This window comes from Dromiciops gliroides, chromosome 1, assembly GCF_019393635.1.
Source record: "Dromiciops gliroides isolate mDroGli1 chromosome 1, mDroGli1.pri, whole genome shotgun sequence".
NCBI lineage: Eukaryota > Metazoa > Chordata > Mammalia > Microbiotheria > Microbiotheriidae > Dromiciops > Dromiciops gliroides.
Window position 1 is genome coordinate 64,345,797 of NC_057861.1, and position 12,133 is coordinate 64,357,929.

The 12,133-nt window shown below is 43.5% G+C and overlaps 1 protein-coding gene across 3 annotated transcripts in view; it reads left to right on the plus strand.

Moving 5' to 3' along the window:
- The window catches only part of ATCAY (ATCAY kinesin light chain interacting caytaxin), a 58,316-nt gene extending 47,692 nt beyond the window's left edge, over positions 1-10,624 (plus strand). For all 3 annotated transcript variants that reach the window (XM_043967277.1, XM_043967294.1, XM_043967286.1), the window contains 3 exons: positions 2,122-2,154; positions 4,959-4,991; positions 9,489-10,624. In XM_043967277.1, the coding sequence (XP_043823212.1) occupies positions 2,122-2,154; positions 4,959-4,991; positions 9,489-9,498 (76 nt within the window). In that variant the 3' untranslated portion in view covers positions 9,499-10,624. The remainder of the gene's footprint in view (positions 1-2,121; positions 2,155-4,958; positions 4,992-9,488) is intronic.
- The last annotated feature ends 1,509 nt before the right edge of the window (positions 10,625-12,133 follow it).

The following is a 12,133-nucleotide window of genomic DNA, read 5'->3' on the forward strand; positions in this document are numbered from 1 at the left end:
AAAACCAAAACACAAACAAAGAAAGAGCGATCACTAAGCACCAGCACAGATTGACCAAGGAAAGATAACCTCACTGCCATTTTTGACAGGGGTAGGGATTGCCGGAGGCTTAGCATCTATCAATTTCAGCAATTTGACAGAGTGTCTGAAGGAAAATTTTCTTATGGAAAAGATAGACACATCTGGATAGCTGAGCATATACATTCAAATGGATTCAGACTCCAAGAGTTATCAAGAATAAGTTAATGGGGGGCAGCTAGGTAGCGCAGTGGATAGAACACTGGCCCTGGAGTCAGGAGTACCTGAGTTCAAATCCGGCCTCAGACACTTAACACTTACTAGCTGTGTGACCCTGGGCAAGTCACTTAACCCCACTTGCCTCACCAAAAAAAAAAAAAAAAAGAATAAGTCAATGCCAAATTGGAGGGAGATCTAATTGAGGGTCCCAGCAATCTGTTTGTGGTCCTGTGCTGATGACTTTTTTCATCAATGACTTTGTCTACATGTGCACATACATACACAAACACACATGTGTACTATGTATGTATATTTGTGTGCATATATGTATGTGTAACACATATACAGAGTATCCTAAAAGTCTTAGCACAGTTTTCTGTTACTAAAAGGTTTAAATTGCATTATGCAAAAAAAAAAATTTTAAGAAAAAAAAAGAAATTGCATTAAGACTTCTGGGACACCAGATTAGATGATAGATAGATAGATAGATAGATAGATAGATAGATAGATAGATAGATAGATAGATAGATAGATAGATAGATAGATGATAGACAGACAAACCATTAGATAGATCTAGACCCCTTCTCTCCTCTGAGACTGCCACCACTCTAATGTAAGCCCTCATCACCTCATGCCTTGATTACTGCAGTAGCCTGCTGTTGAGTCTCTCCCTACTCTGGTCCTTCCCCTGTTCATCCACTAATGTGATTTTCCTAAAGCACCAATCATGTCACACACACACACACACACACACACACACACATTCTCAATAACCTCAGATACAAAATCCTCTGTTTAAAATTCAAAGTCCTTCATAGTCTATCCCCCTCCTGCCTTTCCAATATTCTTATACCTTACTCTTCACCTCTTCAGTCCAGTGACATTGGCCTCCCGGTTGTTCCACAATCAAGACATTCCATCTCTCAGCATTTTCTCTAGATGCCCCCATGCCTGGAATGCTCTCCCTCCTCCATCCCAATGACTGACCTCCTTGGCTTTAAGTCTCGATTAGACTCCTACCTTCCACAGGAAGCTTCTTCAATCCCTCTTCATTCCAGTGCTTTCCACCATTTATTTCATATTTATCCTGTCTATAACTTGCTTTGTATATAGTTGTTTGCATTTTGCCTTCCCCGTTGGATTATAAGCTCCTTAAGGGCTAGAACTGTCTTTTGCCTTTTTTGTATCTGGCACATAGTAGGTGATTAATAAATGTTGACTGATGGATATGGAAATAGATACAGATTGATTTGGAAGATTTGCCAAGTAGCTATGAAAACCATAACATAGAAAGAGTGATCTGAATGTGCATATGGGTTTATATAATGAGAGAATCGGAGCAAGCAAGCATGCATAAGGAACTTGGGATCCACGAATATGTATTGGAGACTTGGAATGGAAGCAGAGGGAGCGACTTGAGAGTGAGTATGAATGCAGCTGGAAACTTGAGAAGCCATTGTACTTTGAAGGTGTATCCTAAGAGGAACAGTGGACAGAGGGACTGTGCATGGGGATAGCCTGTGTCCTGGTCAATAGTATCCCAAACATACTATCCAGGTGTATGGAGGGAGCAATGATGAAAAGTTCTAATATCCAGTTTGAGCCAGTATAGTGCATTATGGGTATAGGAACTCTTCTTGGTTTCTGTCTTCAAAGGAAAGTACCCTTGGGAGGGGCTCAGGTGGGCCTGGGTGACCTATGGCACTGCGGGATATGACAAGTGAAAACCTTCAAGAGAAGGATGGAAAACCACCTGTTAGAGATATATGTCTATTAGGAGAGAGGGGTTCCTATTGAACTCATGGTCTAGATGCCTTCTGAGGCCATTTTAACCCACTGAGTTTCTGAGTCCCTGGGATCACAAATGTGTTTGGTTCCTTACAGGTCAGAAGAAAAGCCAGAGACAATGGAGGAAAGGTAAATAATTGATTGTGGTATGATATCTGATAACAGCAGATAGTTCTGATTTCCATAGCACTTTGAGATTTAAAAAATCACTTTCTTCCTAACATTCCCTATAAGGTAAGTCATGCAAGGATGATCCTCCTCATTTTACAGATGGAGAAACTGAGGCTCGTGATAGTTAAATCATTTGCTCGAGGCTATACAGCTAACAAGTGGCAGAGCTATGTCTTGTAACTCAAAGTCTTGAGAAGTAGCATGGCATAATGAACAGCAGCATGAATTTAGAGTCAGAAGTCATGGGTTCAAATGCCATCTCTATAATTAATTCACCCACTGCATGACCTTATACAAGTCACTTCCCTTCTCTAGGCCTCAGTTTCCCCAACTATAAAATGAGTCAGCTGGACTATAGGATGTCTAAGGATGTACAAGGATATCCTTGCAGTTCTAAATCCTGAATTCTTCAGTCCTAGTTTCTTTCCATCACACCTTGATGGCTAATACCTTTACCAATCTAGAAAGTTAGCACAGAGTAAGATCCTTCAAGGGAAGGGATGGAGAGGAGCAGAAGGACATGGCAGACACTCTATAACTATATATAATAGATTGTTAAAAATTAATCTTGGGGTGGCTAGGTGGTGCAGTGGATAAAGCACCAGCCCTGGATTCAGGAGGACCTGAGTTCAAATCCAGCTTCAGACACTTGACACTTACTGGCTGTGTGACCTTGGGCAAGTCACTTAACCCCATCGCCCTGCAAAAAAAAAAATTAATCTTTTACCTCCCCCCAAAATGAAACTGACTATTGTATAATTATCATGACCATGCTCGACCCCAGCAATGAGAAAATGCACCTCCTTCCCTCCTTCCTTCCCTTCTTCCCTTGATTGCAGAAGTAGGGGAACATTGTGTGGAACATTACATATACTTCAAAACTCAGGTGGTGTGTTGGTTAATTTTTCTGCTTTTTTCTCTTTCTTTTTTTATTCTTTATTACAAGGTTAAGGAGAGGGGCAGGAGAAAAGGGAGGGATATGTTCAGAAATGGAGGTAATATAAATACCCAAAAAATAAATAAAATTAACTTCTAAAAAAGGAAATTAACATTATAGAGGAGATGCTTGTCCAGGTATGAGTTGGGTCCAGTGGGCTCTGAGGTCCTTTGACACTCTGAGATTCTATGATTTTCCAAAACAAAATAGAATGGGCTTAGCCCAGAAAGTTTGCATGTCGACTAAATTTTTGCAAAACTTCCTCCTTCCTTAACAACTGTCAGGAAAATTCCCAGGTGACCGGGTATGGTGACAAATGCTTACAAGGGAGGCTGAGGCTAATGGATCACTTGTGCTCAGGAGTTCTGTGTTGCAGGGAGCTAAGCCAATTGGGTGTAAGTCCAACACCAATATTGTGAGCCACTAAGCTGTTTGGGGCGGGGGGCAAGAAGGGTGCCAAATTGGCCAGAGTTGGAAAACAGAGCAAGCCAAAGCTCCTGTACCCATCAGCACTGGGATCAGATGGAGGGGCTGAAGAAAAATCTTCAGTCCTCTGGTGGTGAGCCTCTCTCAGCTTAGCTGGAAGGGATTCTGTGGCTGAACTTATACCTAAAGCCTTTCTAGAATGATAGGATAGTCCTGAGCTTGGATTCTCTTCAGTGCCTTCAAAAAACCTTTCTTATGCCATCTATCATTAATCTCCCTACCACCAGTCTCTCAGTCCTCCCTCCACAAATTTGCCAGAGGAGTCTTCCAAGGGCATGAGTCTGAGCATGTCACTGCTCTACTCAAAAACCTCCCCCGGCTCCCAGTTGCCTCAAAAATAAAATGCAAGCTCCTCAGTCTAGCATTTAAGGCCTTCTATACTCTGGCTCCCATCTACCTTCTCAGTCTTATTTTATATTGCTTCCCTTTGCGCACATTTCAATCCATCCAGACCAACCATTAGCTCCCACTTTCAAACATTTGCACAATCAGCCTTTCCCATGTCTAAAATGAAGCTTGTATGAATTCTTATCTCCCTTCAGGGCTCAGCTCAGACACAGGCTCTGGGAATTAGACTCCCTTGATTGCCCCAGTCCCTAGTGTTCTCTTTTCCTCCAATGCTCTCATATTTACTTGTCTGTATCTGCAGTGAGTCCTTTTCCCCACCAGTAAAATGTAAGTTCCTGGGGGCAGCTAGGTGGTACAGTAGATAAAGCACTGACCTTGGATTCAGGAGGACCTGAGCTCAAATCTGGCCTCAGACACTTGACACTAGCTGTGTGACCCTGGGCAAGTCACTTAACCTTCATTGCCCTGCCCCCTCCCCAAAAATGTAAGTTCCTTTGAGGGCAGAAGATGCTTGGTCTTCAGCTTTTGTATCCACAGCACGTCACATATGTAACAGTCTTAGGGTTACACACATAATTGGTTCTGTATAGCTTGCAATGGAGTCGAATCCCAGCATTTGTTAGGCGTGTCCCACGCTGAACATCTTTCTCCTCGTGTGACAGGGTGCGGAGGGGACTCAGGCTATGCCAAGGGGGAGCAGGCTCTGGTTGGCGCTACTTTGCATGGCAGGCAGTTTGCCTGACTCCAGCAGGACCCTCCCTCCTCACTAGGCGTGGGGACATTCCTGGCCACAGGGAGAGTCACTAGCTGATGGACTTTATCAACCACAAGTAAAGGAAAATTGTCTGCAAAGGCATGGAGGGACGGCGTCTCAGTTGGTGGAGAGCCAGAGGCGAGGGCGCACTTGGAGATCTCAGACCCTTATTGTATTGAAGAGGTGGTGATACACAGAGTAATCACCTCACTGTCATTTCCTTTGCCTCCTCAACAGATCTTCAGTGGTCACAGAAGATCAAGAAACAAGGTTTGTGCATAAAACTTAGGACTAAGTTCTTTATTTCAGAGATTCACGGGATGGCAGAGGAGCATAGATATAGAATTAGAAGGGACCTTCGAGCTAAGTGACTCTGCACTTGAAATCAGAAAGACCTGAGTTCAAATCCAGCTTCAGACACTAACTGTGTAACTCTGGGCAAGTCACTTCACCTGTTTGCCTCAGTTTCCTCAAATGCAAAATAGGAATGATAATAGCACCTACTGCCCAAGGTTGTTGTGAGGATCAAACAAGATAATAATTGTAAAGTGCTCTGCAAACCTTAAAATGCTATGTACATGGGGGCGGCTAGGTGGCGCAGTGAATAAAGCACCGGCCCTGGATTCAGGAGTACCTGAGTTCAAATCCGGCCTCAGACACTTGACACTTACTAGCTGTGTGACCCTGGGCAAGTCACTTAACCCCCATTGCCCTGAAAAAACAAAAAACAAAAAACAAAACCAAAACAAAAAATGCTATGTAAATACCTTTTCTAATCCAACCTCTCATTTTTACAGTTAAGGAAAGTGTGACTACTAGAGATTAAGTGAATACTCAGGGACACAACAATAATAATAACACTCATAATAACAATAACTAGCATTTATATGGCAGGTAATGCCAAACTAAGGATGGATCGGAGGATATTTAGAGGGGATGTGGTCACTTTTCAAGTATCTGAAGGACTGAACTTTGCTTGGCCCCAGAAAACAGACCCAGGAGAAATTGGGAGATATAGTAGAGAGGCAGGTTTAAGGTGGAGATAATGATATCCTGCCTAATAATGAGATCTGCCCCAAAGTGAAATGGATTGCCTCAAGTGGTAATGAGTTCCTCATCGCTGAGGTCTCAGCAGAAGCTGGGTAAGCTCTTGTTGGGGATGTTGTGAATCAATCAATCAATGAACGTTGATTAAGCACTTGCTGTGTGCCGGGCACCGTGCTAAATGCTATACAATACAAAGGCAAAAATAGTCCCAACCCTCAAGGAGCTTGGGTTCTTCAAAGGTAGTTAGGGAGAAAAGATAAAGAGGAATAGTATTCAGGCATGAAGAACAATCCTAAAAAAAGGGAGCTGGGAAGTGGCATTTGTGTTAGGAAGAATGAGTCGGCCAGTGTAGCTAGACTGTAGACTGAGTGAAGAGACAAGTAGGCAGGGGTCAGGTTATGAAAGTTATTTCAGTGCTGAGCAGAGGACTTTATATTTGATCCTGGAGATAATAGGGAGTCCCTGAGGCTTATTATTGAAGGCTGGGGCAATATGAGTTCATACTTGTGCATTAGGAAGATTAGTTTGGTAGCTGAGTTAAAGATTTATTGGAATGAGCAGACTTGAATCAGAGAGACCAATTACAAGGCAATAATCCCAGCATAAGGTGATAAGGGTCTGTACTAAGGACGCCGCAGTGTGAGTGGAGAGAAGGGAATGTATATAAGATATGTGAAGGCAGAAATGACAAGACTTAGAAATAGGATGGAAATGTGTAATGAGTGTGAGAGAGGAGTGAAGAATGATATCGAGGTTGTGCGCCTGGATGAGACTGGGAAGATGGGAGGGTTTTGGGGAAAAGATAAGGAGCTCTATTTTGGACCTGTTCATTTGAGCTGACTTTGGGACATGCAGTTCAAGATGTCCACAAAATACTTAGTGATGGAACTAACTAGTTCAAGAAAGAGACTGGGGCTGGATATAGAAGTCTAGGAATGATCTAGAGGTGATCATTGGAAATAGAGGCAAGATAGTGTAGAGGAAGAAGAGAAGTTGGCCCAGGGCAGAGCCTTGGGAGACAACCACAATTAGTGTGACTTGAATGAAAATCCAGCAAAGGAGACTGAGGAGTGATTAAACAGGTGAGAGTGGAACCAAGAAAGAACAACATCACAAAAGAGGAAAGAGTCACCAGAAGAAAGTGGTGATCAGCCGTGAAGGATGCAGAGAGAAGTATGAGGATTGAGAAAAGGCCATTGGATGGCAGGCCAAAAACCATGAATAACTTTGGAGAGAGTAGTTTCAGTTCAGTGATAAGTTGACTTCAGCCAGACTTCAGAAGGTTTAATAGCAAGTGAGAGGAAAGGAAATGGAGGCAACTAGTATATGTGGCTTTCTAGAGGAGTTCAGCAGAAGACCAGAGAGGTCGTGAATGATAACTAGTAGGAATAATTGAATCAAATAAGGGTTTTTGAAGGATGGGAGAGATGCAAGTGTATGTATAGGCAGCAGGAAAAGGGCCAGTAGACAGGGAGATTTTGAAGATTTGAGAGAGAAAGGGGATGATAGTGGGCAATCTGCAAGGGAAGACAGAAGGGAAGTAGGGAATGGGATCAAGGGTGCATACAGAGGGATTGGCCTTGGCAAGGAAAAATATCATTTCTTCACCAGACAGGGGTGAAGGAAGAGATAGTAGAGGAAGATATCTGAATAATGTGAGATGAAGAGGGGAGAAGAGAAAACTCTTAGCCAATGTCCTAAAATTTTCAGTGAAATTTCAATCTAGATCCTTACTTAAGGGGGTTAGGAGAAGAGTGTGAGAAGTGTGGAATGGGGATTAAGGAGAGATTAAAAATATTTGAAATAGTTGCTATGGTGAACGGGATAGTATAGTGAGCAGGGAGGTGTAAAAAGATTGCCTTGCTGCAGTGAGAGCCCTGATGAGATTACATAACATAAATTTGTAGTGGACTCAGCATGGTTTCATGATTTTTACCCCACTCCATTCAGCAGCACATAAATAGGAAATAAGGCAGTAGATGGTGAGAGCAATCCAAAATTAGGATTTGCAAGGTATTGTGTAATTTAAGATTCTAAATGTGGATTCTAATCTGTTCCCCCAGTTTTGGGAGAAACTGACTAAAAATCACTGATAAAACGAGTTTAGGTTTTTAAGGGTTTATTGGAAAATAAAAAGAAAAAGATTGAGAACAGAATTCCAACAGCCTGGCATTCCTATCTTTCCTCAAATTTCCTGTGAAGTCCTCTGCTGCCACCACCATCAAGTCAGGAAGCCAAAAAGCCCCAGCGCTCTCTGCGCAGGCTCCCTTTCCTCCTTCCTGTCTCCTCCCAGACCATAGGAGGCTCCTCAAGTTGATTGGCTGGTAGCCTTGATAGACAGCACCCATGAGCAAACGTCATTTCCTGACGCCAAGGAAAAGCCACAATGCCTCTGAGGCATTTTCCTCATGGCGGAGCTTTCCCACAGCAAGTCTCCAGTAGGTGGCGTCATTCCAATCATTACAGTATGGTTGGTGATAGAACAAAGGGGCAAGGGATTCAAATGTGGAGGATAATGTAGAATTGAATTGAATCTCCAAGAAATAGAGATAGGGAAGGCAGAAGAATATAGCCAGTCCAGGTGTGATGGCCTACGAAAGAACTCAGGGAAGAGAGATTGGCAATTACAATGAGAATGAAGAACAGGCTCAGGGGTCATATGGCAAAGGAAAAGATAAAATTAAGAAATATTGTGAGGAAAGAAATGAATTTTTAAGTTCCTGAATATTGAAATAGAACAGTTGGGGATGGCAAAATCAAAAGTATGACCATTTCTACATGGTAGAATAGGGGATTAGGTCATGAGAAATAAGTAGATTGGGGAACTGGGAGGTTTGGTTGTGTATGCGTGTTGGAGTCCCCTAGTGTAAAAGCAGGAATTTGGGTAAGGATAAAGTTTGGAAGCCAGGCAATTAAGTTATCACAGAAATAAGATAAGCATCCTAGGCAGGGGTGTGCTGGAGCCAGCTCACACCAGCACTCAAGAACCAATTGCTAAATTTTCGTAAATGTCACAATTTTCCTAAATTTCACATAAATTTCAAATTTTATAAATTTAAATTAATACCTTGTAAATCAGCAAATGCTACAAAACAGGACATAATTTATTGTTCTGGGGGCAGCTAGGTGGCACAGTGAATAGAGCACTAGCCCTGGAGTCAAGAGGACCTGAGTTCAAATCCAGTCTCAGACACTTGACACTTACTAGCTGTGTGACCCTGGGCAAGTCACTTAACCCCAATTGCCTCACCAAAAAAAAAAATTATATGTGTGTGTGTGTGTGTGTGTGTGTGTGTATATATATATATATATATATATATATATATAGTTCTGTTGATTTCTACACATAAGAAAGTGATAAAGGAAATATTAATGGTGCAGGTTAAACTTAAAAGTGTGTGGTATGGACATTTTTTTTTGTTCTGGAGAGCTGGTTGTTAAATGGTTGTCAGTATGCCACAGGTCCTGAGGGTTAGTAGAGAATAGCCACTGGGATGGGGTTGGATAATAAATTTGAGTAGCATGAATCTCAAAGAAGTTGCTTAGGTAGAGGAAAAACCCGGAAGTAAGAATGGAGAACAAGAAGTATTCCAACTCCCCTACCATGACCAGTGAGTAGAGAGGAGAGGGGGAAGGTTGAATGAAGATGTCTTCTTTTATATCCATCACTGGTTTCTTTTTTCTTTCTAAAATTAACCAAACCTATGTTTCTTCCCCTAGCATGTCATGAATCCAAGTGCCCAGAGATGGAAGCAAAGAAGGAATCCAGTTACCAGTCGCTTCCCGTCCACACCCTTCGTGGTGCCCACCCGAATTCATCACCACTTCATTCTGAATGCCATCCTACCAAGGGCACCACCTCCCATTTGTCTCAGACATCTCACATCCTCTACAGCTGCTTGAAAATGTTTTATTTTTTTAACAACCCAGTATTGGCACTTTCTCAAACAGGGTCACCCTCCCATCCCCTCTCCTTTCCCACTTCCCATCCCTCAGAGGGATGTGAACAGAGAAGAAAGAAGTGGAGACAGAATGGATCTGTCCTCATCTCGAGTAGCCTTCACCCTGTACTCCTCATTCTGATTCCAGCCCCAAATGAAAGGATACGTGAAAGGGCAGATCAGCACATCAAATCCTCTCATAGCTCGGCCCGTGACCGTTTCTTTTTAAGCACCATGTAGCCAGTGCCCCAGGCACCAAATGACCCCTGGCTTTCCTCTCAGTACTTGGCCAGGTGCCCACCAGTCTCAGACATGGACATTCCCCACCTCCCCACCCCTGAGATGTGGCTATGCCCTGACAAACTCCACACACAAGCTCCCCTAAAGTCTCTCTTCTCAAATGGAGCTAACCAGACGGATTCAGCTCAGCGTAGTCTTAGAGTCAGGAAGACTCAGGTCGAGTCCTGCCTCTGACACATACTAGCTCTATGACCATGGTCAAGTCACTTGATTTCTCAGTGCTCCCAGGCAATGAATCCATGCTGAACCAGACGCACTCAGGCTGGACATAACCTGACCCTGATAACCTGTTCTATAAGCGCCTCCCCAAGAACCTGGGAGTGGGAGGAGAGGGGACTGTTTGGTTTCTGTGTAGAGCTGTGCTCTAATCATAATCTTGGATCTATTACCTGGGTCACCTTGGACAAGACACTTCAACTCTCTGGGCCCTGGTTTCCTCATCTATAAAATGAGAAAGTTGCACTGAAGGACCTAAAGTTCCTTTCAGGCCCAGATGATCTCATCCTACAGAAAAAAAAAAAAAGAAGGAAGGAAGGAAGGAAGGAAGGAAGGAAGGAAGGAAGGAAGGAAGGAAGGAAGGAAGGAAGGAAGGAAGGAAGGAAGGAAGGAAGGAAGGAAGGAAGGAAGGAAGGAAGGAAGGAAGAAAAGAAGGAAGGAAGGAAGGAAGGAAGGAAGGAAGGAAGGAAGAAAAGAAGGAAGGAAGGAAGGAAGGAAGGAAGGAAGGAAGGAAGGAAGGAAGGAAGGAAGGAAGGAAGGAAGGAAGGAAGGAAGGAAGGAAGGAAGAAAAGAAGGAAGGAAGGAAGGAAGGAAGGAAGGAAGGAAGGAAGGAAGGAAGGAAGGAAGGAAGGAAGGAAGGAAGGAAGGAAGGAAGGAAGGAAGGAAGGAAGGAAGAAAAGAAGGAAGGAAGGAAGGAAGAAAAAAAAATTTTAAGCCTTGAATTGGTCCCAAAGAAGAGACTTGGGATCAGGATGCCACTTAGACCTCTCCTTTCTGTGGATGCCACTCCGATGGACAATCGATCACAAAGGATACCTCTTGCCATAGGGATAAACTGCCTCTCTTTTAATGTTTCCCTTAGTGAGAAACTCAGCTCTCCCCTTGCACAAAGAACCTCCTCAGGGGGGTGACTGCCTGGAACCCAGCCCCAACACCTTGTGTCTAGAAATACAGGATTTCTTAGTGTAGTGGAAAGGACAGTACACTCAGAGTCAGAAGCCCTGAGTTCAAGCCTCAGTTCTGCCATTAACTCCCTGTATGACCTCAGACCTTTATCTCTTTTTTGCCTCAGTTTCCTTCTCTGTAAAATGAGAGAATTTGGTGAGACGACATTCAAGGTTCCTTCCCACTCTGCTCTGTGGTTCGAAGGTCTCTTGGCCACCATCCCAGGAATGCAGATGTGACAGCAAGTGACACCATACTATTGGATGTCCGTGCGTACTTTTAGTTCAGGAGAATTTCCATTTTTTCAGCTGAGGACAAGATCCTGAAGGGCTGTCACATGGAAGAAGGAGCCAACCTGTTCTGTTTGACTCCACGTGGGACAAAACTAGGAAAAAGGAGTGACAGATGCCACGGGGAAGTGAATCTCAACTCAACCCTAAAGGAGAACTTTCTAACAATCAGAGCTGTCTGCAATGGCACGCTCTGCCAAAAGTATGTGGTTCTAAGAAGCTTAGAAAAACTCAAAGGGAGACAGGAGAGGTGAGAAATCAGCAGGCGGTGCACTTTAAGCAATGGATGTGGGCGGTACTTTGGACTCTTTCTTGAGCAACTCCCATGATCTAAGCTCTTGTTTCCATTACAACTCTGACCCAGGCCATCTATCTACCCTAGCTACAAAGGATGGCAGTGCTAAGGAAGATTTTCTAAGCTGACTACAGCTAGGAAGTTCTCTTGAGGACAAGGAAGACTGAGACCTGCAGAGATTTCATACCTAAGCAAGACCAATGAGCTCCAAGCACATATGAATACTTAGCTCATCTTTTTCTAGAGTCTCACGTGCCCCTTACTCATTGGAAAGGATGTGGGGCCCAGGAGGACCCAGATGGTTTGCTGACCACAACTCTTCATCAGAAGAGAAGTGTGAGGCCTCAGAGGACTTTGGGATTATTGAAAGCATCATAG